This window comes from Lissotriton vulgaris, chromosome 6 (assembly GCF_964263255.1).
Source record: "Lissotriton vulgaris chromosome 6, aLisVul1.2, whole genome shotgun sequence".
In the NCBI taxonomy this organism is placed as follows: Eukaryota; Metazoa; Chordata; class Amphibia; order Caudata; family Salamandridae; genus Lissotriton; species Lissotriton vulgaris.
The window spans coordinates 1,154,520,569-1,154,535,361 of record NC_141694.1 but is presented as its reverse complement, the minus strand read 5'-3'; the positions used below and the strand labels follow the sequence as shown (position 1 = coordinate 1,154,535,361).

General features: G+C 42.9%; 1 protein-coding gene across 8 annotated transcripts in view; it reads right to left on the bottom strand.

Moving 5' to 3' along the window:
• Positions 1-14,793, bottom strand: part of MAP4K3 (mitogen-activated protein kinase kinase kinase kinase 3) — a 1,209,829-nt gene that overhangs the window by 646,613 nt on the left and 548,423 nt on the right. For 5 of the 8 annotated variants that reach the window (XM_086927231.1, XM_086927232.1, XM_086927234.1 and 2 more), the window contains 2 exons: positions 13,136-13,174; positions 12,777-12,830 (listed from right to left, as the gene is read on the bottom strand). In XM_086927231.1, the coding sequence (XP_086783357.1) occupies positions 12,777-12,830; positions 13,136-13,174 (93 nt within the window). The remainder of the gene's footprint in view (positions 1-12,776; positions 12,831-13,135; positions 13,175-14,793) is intronic. The other 3 variants (XM_086927230.1, XM_086927233.1, XM_086927236.1) reach the window with 1 other exon arrangement.

Below are 14,793 nucleotides of genomic sequence, written 5' to 3'. Positions count from 1 at the left end.
TACAATGGCTGCTAGGTGAACCATGATAGAGACGTAGGAGAGGTGCTTGACTAGCAGTTTTGTTATGTACCCAGCAACAGTGACAAACTTTGTCCAGTCTCTGTGTTCTCCTGATTTGTTGCACCAGTGTACAAATCTCTTCCACTCACTGCTATAGCATTTTCATGTAGTTGGTCACCTTGCTGCCTTCAGGATCTCTACTGCTCTTCCTGGCAAATTGAGGGGACCAGATTCAACGCCCTCAGGAGCTATCCTGCCAAACTGAGCGTGTCTGGTTTTAGGTGGCATAGCTGTGTCTCCTGCATTGTCAGCAGGTCTCTACATGCTGGGAGTGTGAAGTATTGTGCTTGGGATTTCGCCATGATGTCTGATAATCATGTCTGTTGAGCCCACTGTGGGACTATCAGGACTAGGGTGAAATGCTCCTGCCTGCACTTCTGGATCACCTTTGGTAAAATTGAAATTGGAGGAAAGGTGCAAGCAAAATTCTCTGACAACTTTATTGACAGGGAGATTTGTTTACACCTTCTCACCAATTCCAATTCCGTAGTGACTCTGGATGAGTAATGTTGTCATTTTGTGTTCTAGTGTGTTGCGGATATGTCTATTTGTGGTGTCCCCATTTTTGGAAGATCTGCATCAGCACTTATAATTTTAGCTTCCACACGAGTGTGGTGTTTGGTTTCTTGCTTAGTCTGTTCACTTCTGTGTTTTTCTCTCCCAGTAGGTGTATTGCTACTAGCAATATCCTGCTTTCTATCGCCATCTTCATATCTCCTCGGCAAAGGTCGATAGTGGAAAATACTTTGTTCCTACTTGTTCAGATAGATTAGATAGTGATGGTGTTGGCTGTTTGAACTAGAACTGTCCATCCCGTTCTCTACTCCACACTTGCTTTGACCCTTTTGTCCACTGGTGTTGCCTTTGTGGTCTCTGAGTTCAAGATACCTCCCAGGAATGTTTTCTTTGTGTCTGGGTTCTGTGACGATTTTTTGTGATTGATGAAGAAACCTAGCATGTGTAGGTTTTGTATGACTTTGTTGATATTCTTCCTGCACTGGGTGCTTGTCTTAGCGTTCACTACCCAGTTGTCCATGTATGAATAGACATGTATTCCCCTTCATTTTGAGATGTTCAGTGACAACAGCTAGGTATTTTGGGAACACTTGTGGAGCTGATTTTATTCTGAATGGTAAGATCTCAAATTGGTAATGTGTCTGTCTACCTCGAATCAGAGGAATTGTTTGTGTCATCTGTTCACTGATATGTGTAGATAGGGTTCTTTAAGATCTATGATTGCCGAAAACTGCCAGAGGCAAGATGGCCGCGGGTGGGTTGTGGTGAGCAGTCGCACCAAAACCTCTTTTCCATCTGGACGCAACAACATGAAGTAGCTGGGCGCTATAATGATAGCGCTAGACCCCCCGGATGGCTGTTGACTTTGCTCGCATGAAACTCGGATTTGGAACTGGGGAGTGCATTCTACTCATAACTGCACAGACAACTACTAGCCGGCTTAGAGACAGGGTGGCGGCTGAATTCGGCAGACTTACAAGGAAATTGAGAGCATTCACAAGTAGCCTGCTGAAGCAAGTTGAGAACATATCAGTATCAGGAATTAAGGACTTGAGTGACTCGCTGCGCACAAAAATGCCACCAAGATCGGCAAAGGCTGACAAGATGAAAGTCAGAGACGGGATTGAGATTAGTAATTCAACCCCTACTGAACCGGAGACACCCGAAGCGCTGAAGACACAGTTACCGGCGAAGAACCCAGGCGCTATTAAGAAAGTGACTGCGCCTCCTACAAAAAAGAAAATGGACCTAAAAGGGAAACCGCTGGGCGGAGAGGAGAGCGCCACGGCGAAAGGGCGCATCAAAGTAATCGAAAAGCCCGCGATTTTGAAAACAAAAAGTAAAGGAACTCCTCTTAGGCAGCCCACCTTACCGGAATCGTTTACCCGTCCAGCCAACTCAGAGACGGCGGTATTGCCAGTAGGAGTCCCTGGCGATGCAGAATCAGAACCTGGGGTCGGTCAACAGAGCGTCCTCGAGGACGTAGCGGCAGCAGCAACAACGGGAGCTGGGGACCTGATAGACGCCGAGTCAGCTGTTACTAAGCAACGATCTCTGCGAACCTTGAGCAGAACGCCAGCAGGAGCACTGAGGAGAAAGCAGATGGGAATGCGGGACAGAGGGCTGAGATGGGCGCCAAAAGGAAAGGAGAGAAGGAGACTCCACAGAGGATGGTGTGCGAAGAAGGGATTATTGTGGATAAGGAAAGCGGTAAGGGGGAGCCAAGGGGGCAAGAAAATGCAGATATGTTGCAGGCAATCATGCAGGTGAAAGCGGAATTATTGGCTAAATCCCCTAACCCCACATGGGGGAGTTCTGTAAGTTTGGTGGCAGAAAAGATAAAAGCCGGTCATCCCAGGGAGAAGGAAGATGTATGCTCATTGGAGGGGGAGCATTTCTTCTCAGTAAATGAGGATTCCGACTCTGTACAACAGGAGGGAGAGATAACAGATGAAGAGGAGGAAGAGGAGGCGGAGAAGGAGGAGGATGAAGATGAAGAGGATTCATGGACAGCCTCTACCTCCTCTGGAACTGACATAGGCAAAGACTCTACACAAAAAAGGAAACAGATAAGGCGTTGCAGGCACGAAAGATCGCCCACAAGGGGTGCTGAGAGGAAACTGGATTGGGACTATTAAGCAACATCGCAGACATACCAGGAAGAGCAAGAAACAGGCCCAAGACAAGATGATGCATTAGGAATGGTATTCAGCATGTTGAAACAAATACAAACTGAAGCGAGATCTACAAGTCGTAAAACAAGACAGGACTTTAAGAATATCCAAACGACGCTCCGGAAAACAAACAAACTATATGAAGGCCTGGCGGGGAGAGTTGCTGAGGTGGAGGAAAGAACAGGCAAGATGGAGGATGACTTCCGCAGCTTTAGCGAATTTAAAACACAACAGGAAAAGAATGCGGACGATTTTCTCTGGAAGATGGAGGATTTCGAAAATCGCCAAAGACGCAATAATGTTCGCATTTTGGGGGTGGCAGAAGAGCTTGAAGGGCAGGACCCTAGGTGATTTGTGGTCAAACTACTAAAGGGTGCTTTTCCTGAGTCCCAGTGGCAGTGGGAGGCAGAGATTCAGAGGGCGCATAGGTTCCCCTTTGTCCAGCGTAAGACATACGGAGCCGAAGGAGGCTCTAAAGCGCCACTCCCCCAGAGCAATATTAGTGTATGTTGGAAACTTTCTACTCCGAGAGGAAATCATTCAGAAAGCCAGACCTGACAGTAAAAGAACTGTGGAGGGTGTTACCTTCTTTACTAGACCAGACTTCTGTCATGTGACAGTTGAGAGGAGGTGGAGGCTCAGGAAAATGATCTCGCAGTTTCAGGCCTTAGGATCAGAGGCATATTTGCTATTCCCAGCTAGGCTGAAAGTGATCACAAAGGGCAGAGTCAGGATGTTTATGTCGGAAGTGAAAGCACAGGAGTTTATTCAGGATTTGGGAAGTGAGAAGAAATAAGAGATTGATCTCCGTTTTGATGGCTGAGGATTTTTTCAAATTAACATTAGGGTCGTTGAGGGGAGGTTTTATGCGGTAGAAAGGGGGGGACACTGGAGAAGATGGGAGAGGGGTGCGACTAACACAACCAGGAAGTGGCCACACATAGGTCATTGCTGACCTATTTGCCTGTAGGGAGGGGGGTAGGGAGGGAATGACAGGGGAGGGGGAGGAGAGGGGGTGGGAGACCAAAAATCAGTGGAATTGTATAGTTTGGTTATGTCTTTTAGCACACATTGAACACATATATAGTTTGTTGTCTATATTTTTGAGTAGAAAAGGGAGGAGAAAGATTGGAAAGGGGGGAAGGATGACTAAAGAAACAGCTGGGATACGAAGAAATGTTTTTTTCTACAATGCACAATGTCATGTAAGTTAGTCTCTATAAATGTATGTGGTTTAAATGATCCAAGGAAAAGGGCGAATGTAGCAGCCTATATTAGAACTTTACAAGTGGACTTAGTATGCTTACAGGAAACGCATATAGAGGAAAAGCAGATATATTTAATGAATCAATTGGGCTTTGATGTACTCGCAGCTAGTAGGCAAGGATCTAGGACAAGAGGAGTTGCAATCCTGGGGAGAAGAAGAGATGTGATAGTTAAAAGAAAGAAAGAGGACCAATGGGGAGATGGGCCATGGCGGATATAAGTTTTAAAGGTCTTAGGGTAACATTAGTAACCATACATGGTTCTACGGAGGATGATCCGGAGATATGGCAATTTATAGATACAGAATTAGCACAGTGGCCCGAACCAGTAATATGTTGTGGCGATTTTAATCTGCATGACCCTAAAAGTTCGTTTATGAATACAGGAGCGGTGTACAATGGTAGAAAGAGAAAGGTAAATAGGGCTATTGCCAACATGGTCAACAACAATCTTTTGGTAGATCCTTGGGTGATGCAACATCCACTGTTAGATAGCAGTACTTTTTTTTCGGCACCACATCAGGTGTTGGTAAGATTAGACTATTTTTTAGTCTCAAGGTCTTTGGTTTCGGAGACACTGATTGAAAAGCAACCAAGGATTATTTCCGATCACAGTCCACTAATATTGACAGTGAAGGTTCCGCAATTACAGAGTAAGAGGTCAACATGGACTTTTGAGAGGAGTCTTCTTCAAGATGCTGAATATAGGAAGCACATGGAGGGGTGGATTAGGTCCTTCTGGGAGATTAATCATGGTACTGCTTCTATAGGACAAACTTGGGATTGCTTTAAAGCAGGTGTTAGAGGAGAAACATTGTGCTATGTATTGACAAGACGCAAGAAAGAGAGGTTAAAGATTGAAGCTATCCGGCAAAAGTTGAATATAGAGGAAGGAAAATTAGCTGCTGCAGTAGAATCTAAATCCAACTTGGAACACGTATTACTAACATTGGTAGCATTGAAGGCAGAAGCAGTAGAAAGCTTCTCTAGAAAGCTTGCTGAAAAATACTTGGCTAAAAAAGAAGAGACCTATGAGTGCAGTGAGAAAGTGGGTCATATCCTTGCGGTTAAAGTTAGACAGCAGAGGGCAGCTGCAGAGATAAAAGAGATATTGGATCCACTGGGTGTTACTGTTACAGACCCGGATAGGATAAGAGATGTCTTTAGAGTATTCTACGAAAAATTGTATACACGGGAAGACACAGAGGGAATAGTGGAAGTTAGCAATTATCTTTAAGACATTCGCCCCTCATCTGTCTCAAAGGAAGAAGGAGAAATGTTAGAATCTACCCTAGGCCTGGAGGAATTCATCGATGCATTAAGTAGTTTACCATCAGGAAAGGCATCTGGACCTGACCAAATTCCGGTCGAGTTTTATAAAGTATTTCGTGATTGTTGATTTATATGTTTGAGGTTATGTTATATGTACAACAAGGGGGGCAGTCACCGGATTCATGGCAAAGGGCAGAAATAATTGTCATTGCTAAAAAAGGGAAGCCCTTAACTCTCCCTGGATCGTACAGGCCAATCACACTGATGAATTCAGATGTTAAGGTATATTCAAAGATGTTGGAAAAGAGACTAGCAGGCTGTATTGAACATTTGGTGAGCCCATCACAGCACGGCTTTATACCCGGGAAGGGTACTACACAGCATATTAGGACAGCGATTACTATGATTGATGCGGCAGAGGTCACAGGAGACCCTATTTCAGCACTCTTTTTAGACGCCGAGAAGGCTTTTGATAGGGTCGCCTGGGAATATTTATGGGAAGTTATGAAGTGGTGTGGTATCGGGCCAGGATACATACGGGCCATACAAGCCCTATACAGAGACCTGGTTGCAAAAATTAGAGTAAATGGAGGGCACTCAGATCTAGTACATATACATAGAGGGACTCGCCAGGGCTGCCCGTCTTCCCCACTGCTTTTCGCCCTATATATAGAGCCATTACTTCGCAAACTAGAGGGAAACCCTGATATTTAGCCTATGTCATTAAATGGCTGCACTGTGAAAACTCTCGCCTACGCTGATGACGTGGCTATACTGACTCCGAATCCGGATATAGCCATGGTGGGAGTAGAAGCAGAGGCGCATGGCTTCGGGCTGGTCTCAGGATACAGCCTAAATAAAACAAAAACTCAGATAATCATGAATAGGTTTGCAACTAGTCTGGATAACAGGGTGGTCAATAGCGCAATATATTTAGGGATTGATATATCTGCAAATTTGGAGGAGATAGTCGAGCGTAATATGGAGCCACTGTTAGCGAAGGTAAAAAATGACCTGGAAAGGATAAATAACTTGCACCTTTCTTTGGTCGGATGCACGAATGTGTTGAAAATGATGGTCCTGCCTAAATTTTTGTATTTATTCAGGTCAATACCCTTAATTTTCGAGAATAAATGGTTCAATAGGCTGGAGAGTGTAGCTAACAGATTTATTTGGGCCCAAGGAAAAACTCGTAGGGCTTATAAATTCATCACTTTGCCAAGGGATAGAGGGGGTTGGGGTGCACCAGATTTTAGAGTGTATTATTTGGCTGCTGCTCTCCAGTATATGCAGGGACTAATAGGAGGAGGTGGGGGGTCATCGAAGACCATTAATATGTCAATCGAAGCTTACACAGTGGTATTAGGCCAAAATACAGAAAATTGTTTCCTGTACTTTACGGACTTGGGCTATCTTAGAAGACAGACATATAAGACTCTTAGGGCGGCACTTAAAATCTGGAGCTCCTTTTTGAAAAAGACAGGCATGGGAAGATTCAATAGGTATACCAAAGTCTATAAAAATAAATCCTTCCCTGAGGAAATTTTTGCTGATTCAGTAATGGCGGACTGGGAAGACAAAGGGATACATCAAATTGGGGATTTAATAAATTCAGAGGCGATTTTACAATTTGAGGATCTGGTAAATGTATATAAAATAAATAGAAGGGACTTCTTTTAATACCTTCAGATTAGGAGTTTTTTTAGAAACAAACAAGGGGGGCTGTTGGGTTTTCAACCAAATGAACTGATGGAAGGGATAACTACGGGGGAGGAACACTCCATTAGGACAATATATGCTGCATTGGCAAAAAATAGACCAGATGACCTGGATAAGCATAGGGTCAAATGGGGGGAGAGGATAGAGGCTACTCCTGAATCATTTAACGAATCCCTGGAACTAGGTCGGTCCATGCTCTGTTCTGCCCCCTTGCAATCCCAACATTACAAAACACTATTCTCATTGTATCACACTCCAGCCAGGATTGCGAAATGGGGGGGTATCGAGGGTATTACCTGCCCCAGATGTAACTCTACTGAGGCAGATATTGTCCACATGTTTGCTACATGTCCTCAGTTATATACATTAATTAAGGATATTGAGCGTTTTTTAGTCAACTCACTAAGGATAAAGATAACTCTTACAGTAAGTTTAATTATGTTGGGAGTTGACGCAGAAAACGTTCAAATGGATCCAGGTGATGCAATGTTTTTGTTTATGGTAGCTGCTGTCTTTAGATTAATGTTAGCCAGAGTATGGCTAGATAAGAATCCCCCATCTATGCAAACATGGTTATCAAATCTTATTGCTATGCATAATTTAGAGAAATATATATATGCAAGAAAAGGTAGGGTGGGGAGAGCTCGAGGTATAAAAATATGGGGACCCTTGGAGAAATGGAGAACAGGAATAGGCTGATGTGATTTGCTGATGATTCACGAATTTGTTTTTCAAAATGTTATAATATGATACTTTGATGCTTTGGCTTCCTTCTCGGGAGCATATTTTGTTTTGATTTAAGATTCCCTTTTATATTGTGAGACGAACAAATGTAAGAGGAAAATTTGTATTCTTTTAAAATGTGTGCTTTTTGAAGTTTAAAATAAAAATATATTAAAAAAAAAAAAGATCTATGGTTGCCATTAAGTCTTCCTTTCCTAACAGAGGGATCTTCTTGGATTTATGTGTTGTATGAACTTCTTTAGTGTTCCTTGGTCCAGTACTGGTTTTAATGTCTTGTCTGTTTTCAGCACTAGAAAGTGGTTCGAGTACAGCCCTTTGGATCTTTGTTTTGGGGCGACCAGTTCTATACCTTTTTGCTTTAGTTGTTCTTCCACTTCCTGTTGTAGCCGTTTTTATCTTCCATCATTCTCTTCTCCTTTGGAGGTATGTTAAAGGTAACTTTGTTAACTATATGGAATAGTCATATCTTATAATATTAAGAATCCATTTGTCGGAAGTGATCTTTTCTCCATTCCTGCAGGAATCCTCTGATTCTTCCTCCTAATGATGGCTTGTGTAGGAGGGCGTTCTGGGAGCAGTCACTTGTTTGTATGGTCAGCCCTTTTGGGATTCCCCTTGTTCCCCTTCAGCTGCGGCGAAAGGGCAGTGTTCTGGCTTTGATGTGGCTGGTTCATTGGACGCCTCTCTGTACTGGTCCAGCATACTGGACAACATTGGGAGGAACTGGTTCTTCTGGTATGGTATTAGTGTTTCTAAGACTAAGAATGCTTCTCACTGCTCCTCTTCAAGCTGAATCCCAGAATTATTTGTATCTCTCTTCCTTGGGAAGAACTAGCTCTTCTTCAGGACCAGTATTAGTGTTTCTAGGTCGAAGAATGCCCCTGACTGCTCCTCTTCAAGCTGGACCCCAGAACTAATTGCAGCTCTCTTGATAACTATGTTTTATACAGTGATGTCAGCCGGTGGTGATGGTTTGGATGGGATTCTACCTCTTTGTCTGAGAAGACAACATAGATTGCCTTCTGTTCATCTGTTGGCTCTCCCATTTGCGAGGGTTCATCCTGTTGTGCTTCCTCGAAGAAATCAGTCTGCATTCAGTCTGCATTTCCTGCTGAGGTTCTGGAATGACTGGGTTCTTAACTTCATTTTACTTGATTACAGCGCCAAACTCCACTTCGGGCGTCTTCCTGTAGGCGTCGACCTCAGCGGCTTCTTCTCTGTGTCGAAGTTAAGGGACAAAAGCTTGTCGAAGTCGAGCGCATGGTTGCCTGTGGGTCGCCGCCCTTTGGCGTTGGTGTCGAGCAGCTTTTCAGTGCTAATGTGGACTGGGTACTCTTGACCAGTGTCAAGCTGCTCTTTGCTGTCTCCCTCTTGTACCCCTTACTCACGGGCAACTCAATAACCTCCTCAAGGCCTCGTTCCTCTCCTTGGGCTTCCTCCAGCTCCTCCAGAATGTCCTTCTCCTCGCTAGATAGAACAGGATCCTTTAAAGACTCCTGTTTTCTCTGTAGTGATGCCATGGCATATTGTGCCCAGCTTTGCATCTGCCTTGCCCTGATGGTCTTCAGCTAGAATTCTGCACATACTGCACAGTACTCCAACCTGTGGTGCTTTGGGAGGCAGACATTACATACCTCATTAGTGTCTTTTTGGGCACACATGTGGTTGCACTTAGGGCAAAACCTAAAAGGGTGTGCTCCATTTCCTTTTCCCGTTCTTTGACAACGCAGTCTCGGTGCATCTGTCCTCTCACCTTTGGCAGGATATCAGTGCTTTTCCTATACTGGTTTTTGCAGATCCCCTTCCCACGACGTTGGTTTTGATGGAAAAATCTTCTCCTTGGCGTAGTTCCTTCTTTCTAGACTCAGGAGCTCTCCCTTTAGCTTCCAGATTCAAAAGCAGGAAAAATAATTTAAAGATAGGACTGTGTCGAAGGCATAAGTCTGAAGTCACTCAAGAAGGGGTTCAAGCCCAAATGTATGACGATGCCCCTGAAAAAAAAGGAAGAGAGACTACAAGGAGACAATTATGGACCCAACCACTAGATGGCGGAAAAATGTACAGCATGTGAATCCAGAAAAGATTCATGCTGCAAAATTGAGCCACATCAAAGAGCTACATGAATTGAGATTGTACACCTTCATCACTTTGGGATGCAACTCTAACTTTTGGTCCTCCATTGAGAAACAACAAAGTATCCTCCCACATATTGAACGAAACTGCTAGGTGGGTGCTACGTGGGATTCCCCCCTTAGCTGCGCCCACTTTCACATGCAGATCACCTCCCAACGTAAGGTCCATGATCACATACTACCCTGACCGTTGATATAAAGGACGGGAGTGATGTTGTTAGCAAGAATCTGAATGTTACAACCAGAAATGTAAGAGAGATATGCCTTCATTGCAAGACTATCACCCATAGCTCTAGAACATTTATGAAGGCGCTGCTTGTCTGCAGACCAAAGGCCCTGTGCCATCATGTCACTCAAATGGGCACTGCAGGCCAACAAAGAGTCACCTGTAAACACAGTGACCTGAGCTTGCAAGAGTATTGAAAGGAGGGGAATGTATCATCCACCAGTGCAGATACGCACCTGAACTGTGAGACTCTCCCAATGCTGATACCTCTGTGATTTCTGGTACCACTGAAGAACATTCATCCACCATATGGCATATGGCACCAACAGGATGCAAAACATCAACAGGCCAAGCGCACTCAAGCCCTACAAAACTGGGATTCATGCCATAGTCAGAAATATCTGAATCCTCTCTTGAAAATCCTTCATCTTCTAAGAAGGAAAGGGTTCCAAGTGGTTTCCACCCAGTAAAGCATCCCATGAAAGGCAGCCTCTATGTAGATGAGAGGTGCAATGGTTCAATGTTGATAAAAAGACCAACTCAGCCAATAGCAGCAAAAAGGGTGTAGGAACCATACTTAAAAGAAGAAGCACATCAAACTGCAAGGCCACAGCCAGCAAAGTGTCTTCAATTAGACCAAGAAACCCAGGCCTGATGTTTTGCACTGCTGGGACTTCACCGATGACTAGAAAGAATTTGGGGTTGGGGACTGGCATTAAGACTACAAATTATCCTGGTAGCAGACTGTTTCCTTGAGTAACAAGTAGACTTCTCCATTCTAAGGCCCTTTCATTGTTTTTAAAACAAGATCTTTTAGGAGATTGTACCCTTATAGATGATTTCTCTGTGGATGAAGGAGAATACTTCGTCATCTCCCTGCAGGCCTTGCCCAGAAGCAGGTTGCCCTCACGCTCTCTGGTGACCTTCCAGTGCACAAAGGCGCAACAATCACATACTATGATCCGAGACTCCACAGGCAACTGTCCTTTGGAAGGGACTTCATCTTGTGGAATCTGTGGCAAAACTTGAAATCTGAAAGATTTGGAAGCGACATTTAACTTACAAGGCTAATGCTGAGGAATTACTTTGGCTATAGACAGAAGAGGAGCTCTTGCCTCACATTGCTGTGTCACAGAAAAAGAGACAGGATTTGGTCTAATGGGCTTGGGCGGTCGATATTAAATCTGGAAAACCAGGTTCAAGTCTTGGTAATGAAGCACAACATCCTGTGATTCTGGGCAAAATCACTTAATCTCCACGTGCCTAACGAAAGAATTACAGTGTCCTTGTGTAACGTAACTGGTGCTCATGTAAAGCGCTCTGATACCTTCGGGTCAAGTTCGAGAATTATAAAACTCTGGAAAAAATAAGAACTGATGCCAGCTGGTGACTAATGGACTCGCTATGGTCTTGCTTTGTCCAGAGGTGGAGTTGCTGAGAAGATAATGCTAATAAAAAGCTGTTCCGGATCAATCAAGATCCTTCTCACGTAGAGAAAATCCATGAGGTGAGAGAACTGCAAATATATGTACCCATCTGAACTACAATACCAAAACATACTATCACTGGGGGGAGACCAAAAGGTAGTTTAGATAGTGTAGAATCAACACAGAGAACATGCTGATGTAACACTGCTCAACTGAACTCAATTGGGTCTATGGTGTCATACAAAAGCAGAGCTTGTCACACATCAACAGGGAAAACCAAAGTGCTGCTTGGCAAATCTTGTAAAAGGAGTTTCACTGGGAAAAGCTTAGGTTTCCAAAGACAGCAATTAGAATGTGTAATGTCTCCTTCAGGAAGTAGTTGGTTTCTGGATTGGAAGAATCAAACTAACACAAGAGTCTATCAACTTAGAGAAGGTTAATTTGAAAGTAGCCAGCAATGTTCCCATTAAATACAGTACACAAGAAAAGAATAGAGCAAACAAGTGGCTTTTTTCCAGTCTAACTACGAAGAGATACTCTGGTCTGGAGGAACAAGAAGATGTAGAGTTAGAAGTAAGACTTGTCTTCTGATTTATGTGAACATTAAGCTACCTCAAAATAAACAATGGCTGAATTTAAAAAGTACTCTCACACAAAGCAAAAGGGAAAAAAACAGCTTAATAACAGACTCAATCATTTTCATTTGCTGAAATTGCAGGCAGTGGAAACGGTTTTAAAAGCTGGTAATTTCTAACTACAAAATGCACAGCCATTACCAGGCGTTTGTGAGATACAACAGAATTATTTCACATCTGATACAATGGGGCTCGCAAAACTTCACAGAATTCCAGTTCCATACTGCTTAAAAGATCTGTATAGCTAGAGAATCCATTTGTTTCACTGAGTAAAATTAAATAACGTAAGCACTATTCATAATACTAAACCAATGTATAAAATGTAATAACTTAAGCAATAGTCACAAAATATGTTCAGGTTCAAAGACTGATGGATTAAATGAAATTTAGGAAATGACAGCTACAATAAACTGAAAACAAACCAGAGGTGGGAAAGCAACAGCCTTGAAGAACCACAGTATTGCAATGGAATGAATAGTATTGCAATGGAATGAACAATGAAGTATGGGCTATGCACCACAGAAAACTCACAGTGTTGCAAACAGGAGTAAGATTTGCACAGTGCTACAAAACAGAAGCCTGATAAAGCGAGAATAAAGAACTTACTGCTTGGATTCCTCCTCATCCCCATCATCATCTTCTAAATGTGCCACATGTCCCCTGAGGAGATGGAACGAAGTAGCCAGGCAGAATGGATGTTATTAAATTGACTTCATTCATCACAAAAAAACACATTATGGCATGCTATGGCTTAAGGCCTTTCTTTAAAAACTATACAGAATCGGATTACTTCAGCCAGCACATTTTATTCTCCGGGACACTGCTCCATTTCACACAAATTAGGCATTTTCATTTTGACAAGCACCAAGGGAAATATGTATCATTAGGTTGCTGTAAGGATAGCACCATCTGAGACAAATAGGTACAGGGTACACAGAAGAAAAGAAAGGATAAACAACAATTACCGCTGGTGCAGTTCTTCCTCAACGGACTTGAGTAGACTCCTTAAAATAAAGTGGATATGAGATCATTTTCAGTAAAAGAAGCAAAAAAGATATTCATACGGTAAATTATTTGCAACTACTTATAAGAAAGGTGAATTTGTGCATCATGTATACAGTGCACTGTTCAAGGTACAAAATAATATGGCTTATTCAACCATTAAATACAAATAATGTTTGGTCAAAACTATTCAAATAACAGATACAAGTTGACCCTAAAGATGTGCCTTTACAGAACTTTAATGAATTAACATAGCATATGAAATGTAGTTGAATTTGTTAAAAAAAGGAAATATGCAGAAAACCCAGTAGGGAGGTGCAAAGGAAATAGGCAAGTGCACAACAAAAATGCTACAAAATATGGTGCTTTGTTTTGTCACTTGCATGCATTTATAAAATACATGTCAAATTTTAGGAGCATATGTTAACAAGGTTATGAGCTGGAAGTAACAAAAACGCAAAGTTAAGGATCTCTTAACAGTGGAAACATGAAGAATAAGTTACTTACCTTCGGTAATGCTCTTTCTGGAGGGTACTCTATCTAACAACAGATTCCTCTCCTTCTGAACTTATCCCAGATGCCAGAATGTATTTGGAAAACTGAAAGCTGTAGTTCTGCGTGCCAGTTGTCTGACTGGGATCCTGCTAATCAGGACCCCAGTCTATCTACTTTCTCCGTAACTGTTATGTCATGTACTTAGATACACTCCAGATTGGATACTGGGGTACCCTTGTCAGTCTTTAGTATATGGTACCCATGTACCCAGGGCATAGATACCCCAAAAGACTGGGATGAAGCATTTATTATGCCACCCATGAGAGGCCATGTAAAATGGAACTACAGGCCTGCCATTACAGCCTGTGTAGGTTGGTGCATACCTCACTTCCTTAAGATATAGGTTTACTATATCTAAGGGTCACTGCACTTAAAACCTATAAGTCAGCAGGCATTTACATCCTGAGGGCAGGGTGCTTGGTTCTAAGTGAAATGGTGCCACTGCATGAGCAGAACACCCCTGCCGACTACGGAGTCCATTCTCCCTGGTTGTCAGTGAGGCAGCCATTTACACCATATAGAGTGGCATTATGCGACTGCATGATGACCAACTCTAAAACGGCTGAAACAAACCCCATCATGTTTGGTGTCACCAGTAACCAGTTTGGGAGGCATGATTCCACCCCTCAGAAGCGAGCTTTGTGGGGTCCCTGGTGTTCCTGGTGTTCCTGTAGTGTAGTTCCTCTATTCCCAATAGACTCTGCGCATTGGAATAACATATACTATGTATATATATATATATATATTAGACTTAATTGTGAGTGCCAGCTAGCTCAGAGGTCACTAGAAACTTTCTCGAATAAAGAAGAAGGGATTAGTCTCTGACAACCATATAACATGACAACTTTGTTTCCCCAGAATGAAACGTATCTCTAGAGTCGCGGAAACAATAGACGGCTATTTCACTCAGTCATTTGTGCATGCTTCGTTTCACCAGAGTTGCTTGGAAATAGAGAGACGGGCGTTTTCAATAAAAGTATTTATTGAACAGTCATATTTCTTAAGCATAAGAAATGCACTGCTACAATTGAAATGCTAGTTAATAGTACTGTAAAAGCATGATATG